The sequence below is a fragment of the Eptesicus fuscus genome, chromosome 9 (assembly GCF_027574615.1).
Source record: "Eptesicus fuscus isolate TK198812 chromosome 9, DD_ASM_mEF_20220401, whole genome shotgun sequence".
Taxonomy (NCBI): Eukaryota; Metazoa; Chordata; class Mammalia; order Chiroptera; family Vespertilionidae; genus Eptesicus; species Eptesicus fuscus.
The window spans coordinates 69904538-69920595 of NC_072481.1; the positions used below are offsets into that span (position 1 = coordinate 69904538).

The 16058-nt window shown below is 39.2% G+C and overlaps 1 protein-coding gene across 5 annotated transcripts in view; it reads left to right on the top strand.

The window, feature by feature from the left end:
• RPAP2 (RNA polymerase II associated protein 2) overlaps positions 1-16058 on the top strand; it is a 111072-nt gene that overhangs the window by 54294 nt on the left and 40720 nt on the right. For all 5 annotated transcript variants that reach the window (XR_008557067.1, XM_008154722.3, XM_028129950.2 and 2 more), the window contains one exon: positions 1208-1276. Coding sequence is in view for 4 of the 5 variants with exons in the window: in XM_008154722.3 (XP_008152944.2) it covers positions 1208-1276 (69 nt within the window). In the remaining variant the exon portion in view is untranslated. The remainder of the gene's footprint in view (positions 1-1207; positions 1277-16058) is intronic.

The following is a 16058-nucleotide window of genomic DNA, read 5'->3' on the forward strand; positions in this document are numbered from 1 at the left end:
TGATTGCTGTATCATATGGTAGGAGTATGTTTACTTGGTGAGAAACTGCCAATCTGTCTTCCAAAGTGGCTGTACCATTTCATTCCCCACAGCAATGTTTGAGAGTTCCTTTTGCTCCACATGCTTATCAGCATTTGGTTTTGTCAATGTTCAGGATTTTAGCCATTCTAATGGGTATATAGTGTTAACTTGTTTTAAATTACATTTCTCAGATGGCATATGATAGGGAGCCATCTGTCATTTGTTTATCTTTGGTGAAGTGTCTATTAAGATGTTTGGCCCATTTTTAATTGGGCTGTTTGTTTTCCTATTGTTACATTTTAAGCATTCTTTGTATATTTTGGATAACATCCTTTTATCAGATATTATTGGCTGGTTTTTCCTTATTGATTGATACTATTTTTTATTTAGAGCAATCTTTTTAAATGCTTTCTGAGAAACTAAGATGATTACAACATATTTTGTTGTCATCAACTGCTAAGTGGTAGAATTTACTGCTGATTTTTTAAAACTTAAGGTTTTTTTTATAGAGACCTTGCCTTAAAATATATTAAGTGAATGCTCATTTCTGTATATTATGGATTATGACATCCCTTAATTGCCTACTGGCAACCTAGCACGAGGTAGAAAGGCACAAAAGATGAATTAAAACTAAAATCAAAAATTGCTTACCTTGTTAGCTTTAATAAAACATTTGATTGGGGAAAACATAAAGAATATAGTTATATGGATGTGTGTATTTTAATAAACTGTGCAATTTAGTTTCCCATGTTGTTCCTTTATTTCCATTTTGTGTAATAGTAGTATTGTTATAAATACATAATAGTAGGACGGGAATATTTACTTTTGAGATGGTCATTATTAGATAGTGAATATCAAGCCATATTATTATGCTACTAGAGGCCCAGTGCACGAATTCGTGCACAGGTGGAGTCTGGTCAGGCTGGCAGGAGGGAGGGGCTGTGGGCGGTTGGCCTGCTGGCCCTGCCCCCTTGTCAAACTCCCAGTAGAACTCCTGGTCGAACTCCCGGTCAAGGGGACAATTTGCTTATTAGCCTTTTATTCTATAGGATTGACTCTTTCCTATCAAATCTAACAGGAATAAAAAAAAATAGTGCTTTTTGACACATGATGTCATATTTCTGACTTTTTTATAAATAGAAAAATATAACAATCCTTCAGTAAATTTTATCTTACTATCTTTCAGATTAACAAATAGAAATATTATACACAAACCTGCAGAATGGACCTTAATTGCTATGGTGTTGCTGTCATTGTAAGTACTCTTTTAGATTTTAACTAAATATTAGATATAAAAAACTTTGATTAGGGAAAAACAGTTATTCATTGATTTTGTAAACATCCTTAGAAAATGTTGTACCCCTATTTTGTGTCTTATTTTTATTTCCTTTATAATAAAATAACTTTTATGTAAAGTGATATGCTATATTTTGATAAGTTGTAATCATTCTCTATATTTTTACTGTCTTTTTTCCTGATGGCCTTTTTCTTTGCAAATAACTTATCTTTTGAAAGAGAAGAACATCCCTGTGTGGGATATATGCAGAGGGTCCTTTAGTTTCATTTTTAACAGTGTATTTTATTAACAATAAATGGACCACATTACTTTAAATCTATATTTTTATCAACATATCTAATGCTATTTCATTTTTCTTCAACATATTTTATCATTAATAGTATAAGAAAAGTTTCATTTTCAAAATTAATGTATATCTTTAAAATCAAACATTTAAAGGAACTAAAATAGATACTACACAAGCATATATAAAACACTTAATATTCACTCACCCGTAACCAGTTAACTACTCTGCATCCAGAACGGAAACCATCCTTGTGTCTTATGGCATACCAAGGGTTAAAGAAATCACTAGTGGTTTCTTAGGATGTCTTTCAGTAAGGTTAAATCCATCTAGTAAGTGTGTGTTTTTCAGCTTGAATTGCAAAAGTCTTTTTTTTTTTTTTTTTTTTTTTGAGGACCATTCATTACTGCATTACTGTTGCTTTTGGTACTTCTTAGGTCATTGAAGCCCATAGGACATTGAATACATACTGAACACTCACAGGTCAAGAAATATTATGAGCCAGCCGCACAGCATCTCCAGTCCTGCTTTCTCTTTCTCTGATATTACTTTAGTCAGACATGTTATTCTGGATTTACTGTCCCAAGGAAGGCTGTGCTGGGAGACATTAGGGTAGGCTTCACTGAGCCAGCATTTGTGTCACCCAACCAGATACAACTCACATGATTCATTAAATCAGAACACAGAAAATAACTTTACTTGAATGCCCTGATATAAATTTTTTATGAACCATAAGAACAAATCTTTATCACTTCTACTATTCAGTGTTCCAGTTGAATTGCTTATTTGTGAAACAGATCTTATTAATTTTTTAGAAAGTTCTTTCCATTTTATGAAATTCGTAAATATTTTGGTCACTGGTGGAAAAAAAAAATCAGTATCTGCTCACCCACCATATCCGATGCCTGCTAATAAACCCTCAAAGATAACTGTTTAACTGTACTTCTGCAATTCATTATACTAAAGAGGAAGTAACTTTTTTGGTTGACAAGTCAGAGGCCTACGTCCAGCAGTAATCTCAGAATCTTGCTTTCTAAGCCAGTAACTGGAAGTATTATCTTATTGAGCAGCTGCTTACTGAGGACACATGTTAAGTCCTACTTTTTTTGTCTGTCAAATTCTTGCTACATCTCCAAAATGTACAGCACGGAACAAATAAAATGTGGAAAATTAAGTAATAAGGCAACCATAAAATTTCATGATTCTTCCATACAAAAATTAACCTCTGGTGTTTGATTTTAATAGAGGCATTCATGTGGCAAAAAATAGTGAAAGCTTTCCTAGTCCTTTGATGCACTATTTGACTTTTCTAACTCTGGATGTAATGTAGGGAACCTCTTATTTCAGGGGTCAGTGTCTCATAAAAATAGTAACTTACTAGTAATTCAATTCAAGAAACAAGCTGCACACATCTTAGATGTATTGTATGTTTCACATTGTGCAATCAGTCTTGAGGTTGTAGCAGTAAATGCTCTCTCTTTTTGTCACTCGCCTTGAATCCTTTCATTACTCCCTTTCCCCTACAGCTAGATATACCCATCTTCTCCTAGTCCTTGGTCCTTTTGATACCTATACAACTAAACTACTTTCTAGTTAGGGCCCTTTATATCTTTTTTTTTTTTTTTTTCTAACCCTCAGTCACTATAGACACCAAGTCAGATGGCACTTTCTTAGTTTTTGTCCTTCAAATCTTTTCTCATAATTTTAACTTTTGCCATAGGCCCTCCTTATAAGTTATCATTGATTCTTTCCATTCTGCATTTGCATTCTATATGTTCATTAGGCTAAATCTCCTTATGCTTTGGTTGTCAGCTTCTAAGACTTCTATCTCCTGCCCCCATATTATTTTATTTCTTATTTCCTCTTTTCTCAGAAAGTCCCCTTTGGCTTTTCATATTTCTCTCCCCCTGCTCTTCCCCCTCCCCCCAGGGAATCTATGGCTCAACTGAAACCCCTTTCGTTCTCAGCTTGTCCTTTTATCACCCTTTTAGAATAAATATTACTATATGAAATGGGGATAAAATTAAAATACATATCTATCATGTTAAAACAAATCCCATTGACTTCTATAAAGTATAATTATACTTTATACTGGTATCCCTCTTTCTTCCCACTTACAGTTTACAATTACTTAAGAAGGCACTTCGTTGGGGAAAGAAAAAGTAGGCATAAGGGCCAGCATTGCATAAAGAGCCTTAAACACAGTGAAAAGTATGGAGATTTTAGACACCCAAAGAGACGTACACATATAGAGAAAGGGGGTGATACACTCATACATATTTGTGGAATAGTAACCCAGCCATTCAGCCTTTTAACTTATCACCACTAAGATTGAACATAGGCATACATAGGATTATCCTTTTTAAAAATAATTATCTTATGATTTGGAAAACCTTCACATCTACTCTTAAACTTTCAATGGAATTTTTTTAGTCATTATTTGTAGACATTTCTGGAGTTTATGTTAAAAATAAACAAGTCTTTATAGCTAGGAAGAAGATTCTGAATGGCAATTGTAGTCACTGAAATGAATATAAGATAATATGTTCAGTATTATAACAATGGTCCTATTTTTTGTTTATGAAAATTGCAAAGTTATTTTTATTACTAGCATTTGTTTAATACATGAAAGCTGTTTTCAAAATTTCTCATGAGAACTTAGAAAAGGGTACACACAGGTTGGGACAAAAGCAGGTTTATAGTTATGGATACATAAAACAGTTTATGCTTGTATTATTATTTATTAACTAGAGGCCCAGTGCATGAATTTGTGCATGGGTGGGGTCCCTCGCCTGGCTGGCAATCGGGGCCATGGGGGCCGCGGAAAGTTGGTGGCGGGGAGGGGCTCTAGGAGATTGGCCAAGGAGGGAGGGCGTGGGAGGTTGGCCAGCGGGGAGGGGGCGCTGTGGGAGGTTGGCCGGCCGGGGGGGGGGGCGTGGTCACGGGAGGTTGGCTGTGGGAGCGCACTGACCACCAGGGAGCAGTTCCTGCATTAAGTGTCTGCCCCCTGGTGGTCAGTGCGCGTCATAGTGACTGGTCGACTGATCGTTCTGGTCATTTGGTCACAACGGTCACTTAGGCTTTTATATAGAGAGACTAGAGGCCTGGTGCATGAAATTCATGCATGGGGTGGGGGTCCCTTAGCCCAGCCTGCATCCTCTCACAATCCGGGACTGCTGACTCCTAACTGCTCGCCTGCTTGACTGCCTGATCACCCCTAACCCCTCTGCCTGCCTGCCTGATTGCCCCTAACCACCTCTGCTGGCCAGATCGCCCCTAACTGCCTCTGCCTCGGCCCCGCACCCGAGAACCAGGATTCCCTCCTCCAGCTGGCCACAGGCACCCAGGACCCAAGCTTCCCTCCCTCTGGCTGACCATAGGTACCCGGGACCTGGGACAGCTCCACCTGGGCCAGCCGCAGCCGCAGGGAACCATGGGTGGGCGGCTTTGCCCAGGCTGGCTGCTGGCACCGGGACCACAGGGTGGGTGGCTTCTCCCTCTCCGGGCCACGGCCACAGCCACTGGTGCCCGGGACTGCGGGGCAGGCAGCTTCTCCCAGTCCTGGCTTTGTCAGGAAGGACATCCAGAAGGTCGTCCAGAAGATGCCTGGTCTAATTAGCATATTACCCTTTTATTAGTATAGATTACTAGAGGTCTGGTGCACAAAATTCGTGCACTTAGGGGGAATCCCTCAGCCCAGCCTACGCCCTCTTGCAATCCGAGAGTCCTCAGGGGATGTCCAACTAACAGCTTAGGCCCACTCGGGAGTGGGCTTAAGCCATTAGTTGGACATCCTTAGCACTGCCACAGAGGCAGGAGAGGCTCCCGCCACTGCCACTGCACTCTCCAGCTGTGAGCCCAGCTTCTGGCTGAGCGGCAATTCCCCTGTGGGAGCGCACTGACCACAGGGGGCAGCTCCTGTATTGAGTGTCTGCTCCCTGGTCAGTGCGCTTCATAGCAACCCGTTGTTCCACTGTTCGGTCAGTTTGCATATTAGCCTTTTATTATATAGGATTATTATATAGGATAGTATTATGTTCCATAGGAACAACTGTAAGCCTACCTTTACCCTACCTTGGATACACTTATATAATTTTATTAATATGTTGCTATACTGGCTCAAGTCTAACTCTTAATGTGCGGCGGGGGGAGGGGGGAGTCAACATTTTTAGCAAAACATAATAGTCCAGAAGAAAGAAAGAAACCTGGGTCTTGAATTTTCACATTTGCATTTTTGAACGTAAATAAGGCCCGGGCAGTTTGGCGCAGTGGACAGAGCATCATTCTGTGGACTAAAGGGTTGCAGGTTCAATTCTGGTCAAGGGCACATACCTTGGTTGCAGACCAATTGATGTGTCTCTCTCACATTGATGCTTTTCTCTCTCTGTCTCTCCCCCTCCTTTCCACTCTCTAAAAATCAATGAAAAAGTATCCTCAGGTGAGGATTAACAAAACAAAAAAAAGTAAGAGGCGTTTCTGTAGCTAATCATATTTTCCTGGTTACTTCCCTTGTGTTTTAACAGATGTATGAACATTTAAAAAAATTTTAACTATAATGTGTAATTTATCAGTACATACTGATGAAAATGTTATATCCATAAAATCTAAGAAAGAAATTGATCAAATTGGTATACTTGATCTTTGCACACTCAATGAAGTGCATCTATAAAAAGACATTATGACCCATTCCCACTTCATTTACTTTCATGGGATTTGAATGGCCAGTGGAACTGTAACATTTTTTTATATTTATACTATGTATTCAAACCCTAAATAGTTACCAATAACATAGGGAAGCAGTGTACATTTATTTAACAGTAAAGGAATAAATGTCCCTTAAATTCTCTAATTTTTGTTTAATGTTATAGTTAGCAAAGATTCTTAAGAACTCTTTACGCATAGAAGAATATCTGTAACTATGGGCCCAGTGCACAAATTCATGCACCTTGAAAGAAACTGTGGGCCACAAAGCTGTGGTGGGCACAGAGGTGGGTCTTGGCCCATCCTCCTTGCCCCCGCCTGGCCCCTCCCACTGTGGCCCCCCCCCCCCCCCCAGTCTCCTATCCGCCGGCAGCCACTCCCACATGCTGATGGCGCTTGCCCTGCTCGCACCCACTGACAGCATGGAGCAATTGGGGCCGGCGCTGGCAGTGGGTGCAAGTGGTGGCTCCAGTGCTGGTGCCAGCAGCAGGTGCGAGCACTGGGCAGGACCACGGCATGTGGGAGCAAAGAATTTTCAGTAACCCCCAGAGCCTCGCCCCAATGACAGCGACTGGCACCCCGCCTTGGTCTGACACCTCTGTTCACCTGCTCCACCATCCCACCGCAGCTTGCCATGTTCCGCACACACCCCTGGTGGTCAGTGCACATCATAGCGACCAGTTGTTCGGTTGTTCCACAGTTCGGTCTATTTGTATATTAGGGTTTTATATATATAGACAGTGATAATTGATCCAGTTTTTTAATTTGTTTTTTTAAAATAATTGATTACAGCCCTAACCGGTTTGGCTCAGTAGATAGAGCATCGGCCTATGGACTCAAGGGTCCCAGGTTTGATTCCAATCAAGGGCATGTACCTTGGTTGTGGGCACATACCCAGTAGGGAGTGTGCAGGAGGCAGCTGATCGATGTTTCTCTCTCATCGATATTTTTAACTCTCTATCCCTCTCTCTTCCTCTCTGTAAAAAATCAATAAAATATATTTTTTTAAATAATTGATTACAAGTGCAATAAACTAACTTGGTATTACTGCATAAGCGCTTGATTATAGTAGTAATTTTATATCTTAATTGAACTTGATCAAACTTGATTCTGACATACTATATGTTGAAATAATACAAAGCTGAATCTGGTTTTTCCACATATTATTAGGCTCTTTTCATAGTCTTGATGGATGATTTTTCATAAAAATGTGTATAAATATATATAATCTGCTAGAAATATTTCACTATCTATGTATTCTGCTGGGTAAAGCTAGTTAATATCTTTATATATTTTTATATATATTCCCTTTGCTCTTAGTCTTCCCAGTCTTCTTTGACCTTTGTCATTATACTTGAGCCTGTAACACAAGAGGGGACTATGAAGGTGTTGACTTAAAGCTGAGAAATCTAGAGAAAGGTTCAGGCCAAGACTGACAGCCCACGAGAAGCCAATAGAGAAGTATATGGAAGCAAGCAGACCAAGCCTGACTTTCTTTATGTGCAGCCCACATACCAGAAATGGGAATCGGTTTCCTCAAAGACTTCTTATATTTTTTTAAATATTTTCTATTGTTGATAGTATTACAGATATCTCCATTTCTCTCTCCTTTACCCCCTCCTCCCAGCCCCTGACTTCTTGTATTTAAAAATGTAACTTTTCCACCCAAGTTTAATATGGAACCTATGTAAATAGGCCACTACTTTGTATTTTGATGATTTATGGTTAATTGTAGATAGAAGTATCAAATGTCTCTTAGTGGAATACTATGCAACTGTAAAAAAGAAGGATCTCTTACCTTTTGAGACAGTATGGAGAGACCTGGAGAGCATTATGCTAAGCAAAATAAGTCAGAGAAAGACAAGTATCACATGATCGCACCTATATATGGACTCTAATCAACAAAATAAACAGGAACAAAACAGATCCAGAGCCATTGAAACATACAACAGACTGACACGTTTAAGAGGGAAGGAGCAAGGGGTGCTGGAAGAGATTAACCAAAGAACTTATTTGCATATATGCATAGCTCATGCAGAAACAGTAGGGGAAGGCCTGGGGAGGGAGTGGGAGTAAGCTGGAGGGAATGGGGGTGGTGGTGAAGGGACACCTGTAATACTTTCAACAATAAAGATTTTTTTTAAAAATGTCTCTTAATGGGTAGCCAGGGAGAGAGGTACGTGTTATGTTCCATAGAAATGATTTGGTTATCTAATAAAGGAGATTAATACTTTGTTTTAGAGAGAATAGAGGGTAGAGAGTGACTTTTGATAGTCTAACATAGATACATGCTATTCCTAGTTTTATGACCTTGATGTTCTCTAATGGAAAGCTTTCAAGATCATCTTCAGAAATGTCTGCTTTCATTTTATTTATGTGAACTGTCTGTTTCCAATGAACTGTGGCCCACTTCCTAGGCAGAGACCATGCAATAGTTTATTCCCCCTAAAAGCTTTGAGTATTCCAGTCATTCAGGGAGTAGCATGTTAGTCCTGGGAAATGGTATTTAAACAAGCTCAACTTAACCATGATCACTAAACAAAAGCCTTCACTGGACATGGGAAGCCACTTTAGGTAACCATCATCCAGATAGACACTCGGGAGAGTTGCTTCCCTAAGGTACCAGGCATGAATGGAAAGATGTGACTAAGGCTTTTTGCCTCAGCATATTGTTTTTTATAGCACCCCCCGCCCCATCACTAATATCCTTGGAAAAATGTGTGAGCACACAATGAAAAATGAAGAGATGGTTCCTTAGAAATTTATTGGTTCTCAAAAGTATTCCAAGGCCTTTCTCTTAACATCCCTATTTAGTTCTGAGTACTTGAAATCATAATAGAAGATTATTGGGGGGAAAATTTTATGTTGCCTTATAATTATGAATTTTTTTATATTTAAGTGAATTTTTTATTGAGATATAATTCATATAGCAAAATAAAGTATACAGTCCTCTGGTTTTTAGTATATTCATTATATTATATATACAACTATGACCATACTCTAAAACCAGAACATTTCTATCACCCCAAAAAGAAACCTCAGATGTATAAGCTTAGTCCCAATTTCCCCTTCCTGCATCCCCTGGAAACCACTAATCTTGTATAGATTTACCTATTTGAACAGTTCATGTAGATGGAATCATAATTTGTGGTGTTTTGTTTTTGGCTTCTTTCCCTTGACATCATGTTTTCAAGGTTCTTTTATATTATAGCATATAATAGTACTTCATTTCTTTTTATGGCTGACTAATATTCCATTTTATGGGTAATACAACATTTGATTTATTGGTTGATGGTCATTTGGGTTGTTTCTAACTTTTGAGTGTTATGTATATTTTGGTACAGGTTTTTGTATAAACATATGTTTTCAGAAATACGAGGTCATATGGTAACTCTGTGTTTAACCATTTGAGGAAGTGTTAGACTGTTTTCCACAGTGGCTGCACTGTTTTTAATTTCCACTGGCAATGTATAGGGCTCCATGATTGAATTTAAAGGTCATCTCTTCTTGCCTCATACCCAGTAGTCATAGAGGCTTATATTTGCAATTTTTTTTCTAATTTAAATATGCCTATTCTAATTGATTTTAGACTTTCATGGGCTTATAATATCAAATTCTTATGTTCTAGAAATTTCTACTACACATGCAAAATGAGTACCTGTGAGCACCTCCACACATACTGAAATAAAGATAATAGTGTTGAATATGAGACCATATAAGTTAAATGTCTGAACCGTAACTAGTGGTATTTATTTTGGATTCCTCCTTATCCATAACATTCCTTTATTGTTTGTTTTTCTTGCTTGTGAAAATCTTGGATTTATCTTATGGTGTATACTATCATGTACTTTTTTCATTGTAAAGTTTATTATTGGGGATTAAACAATACTTAGATTACTTGCAACCTCCCTATATTCATTGTTGAGAATTTACCCTCAGTCACCTGGGCTATGTGGGAATACAAATATTTTCTCAAGAAAAAATAATAGCTGTTTACTTTTTCCCCTCAGAATTCCCCATATTTTTGACAATTTTGTAATGTTAGGTGTTTTGTTTTGTTTTTAACTTTTGGCCACAATACAAATTAAAGTTCCCAAGGATTCTCAGCAAAAAACATGTGCTCTCCAACTGCCCATCCCAGCAGCAGTGGCGGCAGCACTGTGACAGTAAGTAGCACTTGCCCTTGCAAGTCACAGCCTTGACCTACGGAGTCATTCTCCATGTCTACCAGGACATCTTCACATCCTGACTGAGCTCACTGAGAGGACAGGACAGGGCAGGGCAGCCAAGAAGCATGAGCTTTACGGGCACTATTCTTCCCAGCCTCAGGGTTCTGCCCTGTAAGAGTGTGAGCATGCTTTCAATCTTAGAGCGTAGGGAAAAAAAGTTGGAGCCACTATTCTGAGAAAATTGTTACACAGCAACAGTTACGACAAAAAGCTTTCCAACACTCATCTACAAAGCTCCTCTATAGATCTGTCACAAACAGGATTTAGATATAAAGTTTTAAAGTCACCATAGCCCAGCCCTTTAAACAAACCTGTGTGTAAATATATCACTACAAAGTGAGTTACAAAGAACTTGTTTCTTTTGAATTAGAAATATCAATGGAAAGCATCCCTGCTTCCTTATTAATAGGTAATCCTAAAGCATTAAATGCAAATATTATCAGGATATAAACCATCTGTTATAAGAAAAACATTTTATTTTATTTGGCTATCTATAGTCTTTTATAATCAAAGTTTTTATCTCAATATTCTACATAATAGTTCTAAAATAGAAAGCCCATAATGGCATATTTCTTCATGGTATGTTCTTGTCTACTTTATTTTTCTTAGAAGTTTTTAATAGTAATAGCCTCACATGCCTCTTGGTTTTCAAATTTGGGAACTTTAGGTTTGTGCCTACGATAAAATTAAGTGCAATTTAAGTTTATACAAATAATTTTTATCAAGCATTATATTTTTATTAGATGTAATTCCCTAACCCCAGCAACCACCTTTAGCTATGCAAAGGTCTCTTAAAACCCTAAATTCAGTCTTATTCTGTACAATATCCTGTTTTTTTCCCTTGCACTAGCAGTATAGCCTTGCACAAATTTCTTAACCTCACTGTGCTTTATTTTTCTTGTTGGCAAAATGAGGGGTTGAACTAAACCCACGTTAAATCAACTTGGCAGTGTAAATTCAACTTTGAGATGTTATAAGGAGCTTTCAGTAATGTCCAAGGCTACTGAAAGAGGCAAGGAAAAGGAACATAGCACAGGAAACAATTGGATTTTGCTGATAGAGAGCCATGGTGACACTGCCTGAGTATTACTGCTTTGTTAGGTACCTTAGTTATTAAGCTTGACAAAGATATGCAAGGAATGATATGGTTAGTCACTTTCTGAGAAAGGGTTACATAATACTCATTAACTAATAGGAAGAACACCCCCAAGATTCCTTTGCTCTCTTTGTACAGACTTAGATGACATTATACTGCTCTCTACATCAAAGATGGGGAACCTTCCCTAGATGCAGAAGGAAACTAGGTGGTTTAGTACCTCAGCATTATACTAAAGTGGTGAAGAGCAAAATGAAATGTGTAAGTTGATCTTTTAATGTAAAAATATACTTTGAAATATTTTGTTTATAGAATTCTCACCACAATCATGAATCTTTTTTTTCTATTCCACATTATTTTTATATTTTATTCTAGAAATAAATCTTATCAATGAATAGAAATGTCTCGAAAGCCATTTATGTGAGAGTTTTTGATTCTGTGTTCAGATCACATTTAAGGAAATTTTTTAAATAATTCTAGAATGACATTTTCCTTTTTGGCTTCCTACTCTTTTTCTCATTGATGAAAATATCCCAAAAATTCATTAATACATCTTCTTTTAACTAGGTATGGTAGAGTAACTTGAGTTTCTTCTCTGAAATAGTACCGTCTGATTGTTAACTAACAGATTAATAAGTACCTTACTTGCAGCCCTGGTTTTTCTTCTAAAGAGTTTATTTGGATTTTTTTTTTTTTTTTTGGTCTTTAATATCATGCCATGAAAACCATCATAAGTAGTGCCCATGTATACCAAAAAAGGAAATGAGGCTCACACTTTGCTGTAGCATCATAACTATAAATCAGTGTAGAAGCTGTCATCTACATGATAATGGCAACGTTTCAAATACATAGAAATCTCACTCAAAAAATAGCCAGCAAATGTTTTTAGAACAGCTGCTGTGGGTAAGACTGTGTCTTAGGCCCTGTGGGTGATACAAAGGTTAAACAAAGCTCTTGCCCTTAAATACTTTACAGCCTGCTGGAGATTGAGAAAAGGAGAAATCAATTTGTGGACAGGTAACTACAATAAAAAGTTGAATGTATTAAATGGCAAAAAGAAGCACAAACTGTTGTGGGAGTTCAAAGAAGCAAAGATCTTGACTAGGAACATCAAAAGGAGGTTGCACAGAAGTAGCATTTGTGATGGGCCCAAAAGATAGAATGGGTTTTAAAAAACAGAAATAAAAAGATGGGGGCATTGTAGGGCAGTGGTCGCCAACCGGTGGTCCGAGGATCACTGGTTGTCCGTGAGGTCCAAAAGGTTGGCAATCGCTGTTCTAGGGGGTACCTACAGCATGAAAAAAGAAGAGCTGTAGTAAAAGTAAAAGAGTGGTTGGGAAGTTGGGTCTGTTGCAGAGATAGATACTTTAAACTTATTTCAGTGGACAGTGAGTCACTTAAGTTTTGAGCAGAGGGTGCCATCATGCAGCCTGTGCTTTAGGAAGATCAGTCTTGCAGACCTGGAGGCAGATATGCTCCTGTCCTCTGCCTTGTACTGGTTCCTTCAAAGGCTGCCATTGTGGCCTAGGTGGCCCTGTGTGGTCCAGCCCCTTCTTTAGTCTCATCTCAGTCACCCTATCATGTTCTCCCCATTCCTGCCACTTGTACCTTCTTTCAGTCCTTCTCATCATACTCTTTCTCACCATAACACACAGGTTGTTCCCTCTGTCCAGAATGTTTTTTCTTCCCCATTTCCTCTGATTAATTTCTCTTCATCTTTTAGAACTTGAGGAAATGTTTCTTCCTCAAGAAACTTTTCCTGATTTTCCCGACTAGATTAAATATCTTTATAAATAGGCCTTCATAACACCAGGCACTTATCTTTTCTAGCACTTGTCCTATTTTCAGTTTCACATTTAATTGTATGATTACTTTATTGATGTCTGTCTCCCTCACTCAACTTGAAGATTTTAGGGACTGTTCCATATCTGATTTTACTCACCATTATATACTCAACACTTAGCATTGTGCCTAGAATATTATAGATTTACAATAAATACCTGGCAGAAAATGAGTGAATGAGATTAATTAGGAAACAGTCATTTCTTGCTCTTTGTTGACTCCTTCCCTACTGCCTGCAAGCACATACCTGTTCTTTATTCTTAACCTCATTAGCCCCTCAGACTGTTCAATTAACCAAACTTCTTAGAGAGCTAGTCTGTTGTCAGTAATTGTCGTGCTTTTCATTAATCCCTTATATTCTGGCTCTTGTCCATACCATTTATAAAATGGATTTTCTTAAAGCTTCTGCTATAATAGCCTAGTTAACCAAAGAGCACTGAGACAGTGAACTAAAATGATTGCAGTGAAAGTGAAATGTTAAATGTTGAGAGACATTGTAGCTCCAGATCTATACATTTTAGCAGAGGGGTGTGGGGAGAGTCAACCATGATTTCACAACATTAAGAAAATCTGGCTGAGAAAATACTGTTGCCTGTAGGGAAGTGAGTAGGAAGAACTAATTGAAAGAGTTTAATACCTGTTCTATAAGCATTGGGACTATTTTTGTTCAGTTTAAGGTTCAGGCAGATTATCCAGTTGGGTGATTCCCCTGTAGGAATGTAAAAATGTGGAATTGGAGCTAAAGAATGATAAGAAAAATAAAAGACCTAGATTTTGAAGTCAGCATTGTTGTGGGTGAGATGGCAGGGGTAGAGGGTGTTAAGTGAAGAGTCAAATGAGGTAGAACCTGTGGGACATCCACATCCATGCCAAGGATGCCTGAGGATACAGAGAAAGCAGAAAAGAGATGGACATTTTCTGAACATCAACTATGTGCAAATACTTTGCTAGATTCTCTATATATGCTATTTCATTTGATCCCCATATCAGTGAGGTCTGTGGTCATATTTGACTCCCAGAGGAAGGAAACAGACTCTGGGAAGATAAGCACTTAGAGGTCAAAATGTGTGCAGTTTCCACGGCACAGTGTACCTCAGGAAGGTATGTGTACAACCAGAACAGTATCGAGGAATCCAGAGTGGGTTTGAGGTCCAAAAGAGAGGTGGTAACTACCTTTCTGAGAAGCAGTACTTATTCTCTGCCAACATGGAGAAGGACTGAAAACAGGCTGTGGTTTGGCAATTAGGTGATTGTAGATGACCTTGAAGTCATCTATAGAATGATAGTAAATTGCAAGGGCTGCTATAGTAAACAGCTGTAAAAATAGTACATGTAGCAAATGTTGACCACTCTTTTCATGTAGTGGGCAGAAAAAGAAAGGAGAGAGGGATTATAACTGGATCTGACATGGCAGATCTTCAGAAGACTTCTCAAGATAGTGGAGGCTTGAGCATCTTGAAAGCAGGGGCAGGAGTTGTTAGGTAGGGTTGGGATTACTAATAAGACATAGGGTGACTGGCAGGATGTGGCCCACGAAGAAACCAGAAATGTCATCAAAGAAATATTTAGGTTTTCATTTTTCTTCCCTAATCCCTGTCACCCATCTTCTTTCCCATTGTTTCCTCCACACATTTCTTTCCTTTCGCCTTGAATGTCAGTGTTATTTCCTAACATTTGCCTCCTGTACTTAATTTAAAAAGTGAATGAACCAAACCTTTTATGTCTCCTTCTGAAAACCCATATTAGTATTATTGTTCCATTACTTGCTCTGATTGATTCTTACCCCTCATCCACAGGTCAGTGATCTGCCTTAGGAGAATTAATTTAGGGCAGCATTTGACCTAAATGTCTAATTCTGGTGACTTTTTTTTTTTCATATGTACTAGAGGCCCGGTGCACGAAATTCGTGCACGGAGGGGGGTTGTCCCTCAGCCCAGCCTGTACCCTCTCCAATCTGGGACCCCTCAAGGGATGTCCGACTGCCCTTTTAGGCCCGATCCCTAGGATCGGGCCTAAAAGGGCAGTCGGACATCCCTTTCACAATCCAGGACTGCTGGCTCCCAACTGCTTGCCTGCCTGCCTTCCTGATTGCCCCTAACCGCTTCTGCCTGCCAGCCTGATTACCCCCTAACCACTCTGCTGCCAGCCTGTTTGCCCCCAACTTCCCTCCTCTGCCAGCCTGGTTACCCCTAACTGCCCTCTCCTGCAGGGTTGATCACCTCCAACTGCCCTCCCTTGCAGGCCTGGTCCTTCTCAACTGCCCTCCCTTGCAGGCCGGGTGCCTCCCAACTGCCCTCTCCTGCTGGCCATCTTGTGGTGGCCATCTTGTGTCCACATGGGGGCAGGATCTTTGACCACATGGGGGCAGCTATATTGTGTGTTGCAGTGATGATCAGTCTGCATAGTACTCTTTTATTAGATAGGATAGAGGCCTGGTACAGGGGTGGGGGCCAGCTGGTTTGCCCTGAAGGGTGTCCCTGATCAGGGTGGGGTTCCCTTGGGGCGTGGGGCGGCCTGAGCAAGGGGCCTGTGGTGGTTTTCAGGCCGGCCATGCCCCCTGGCAATGCAAGTGCAGGCCTTGGTATCTGG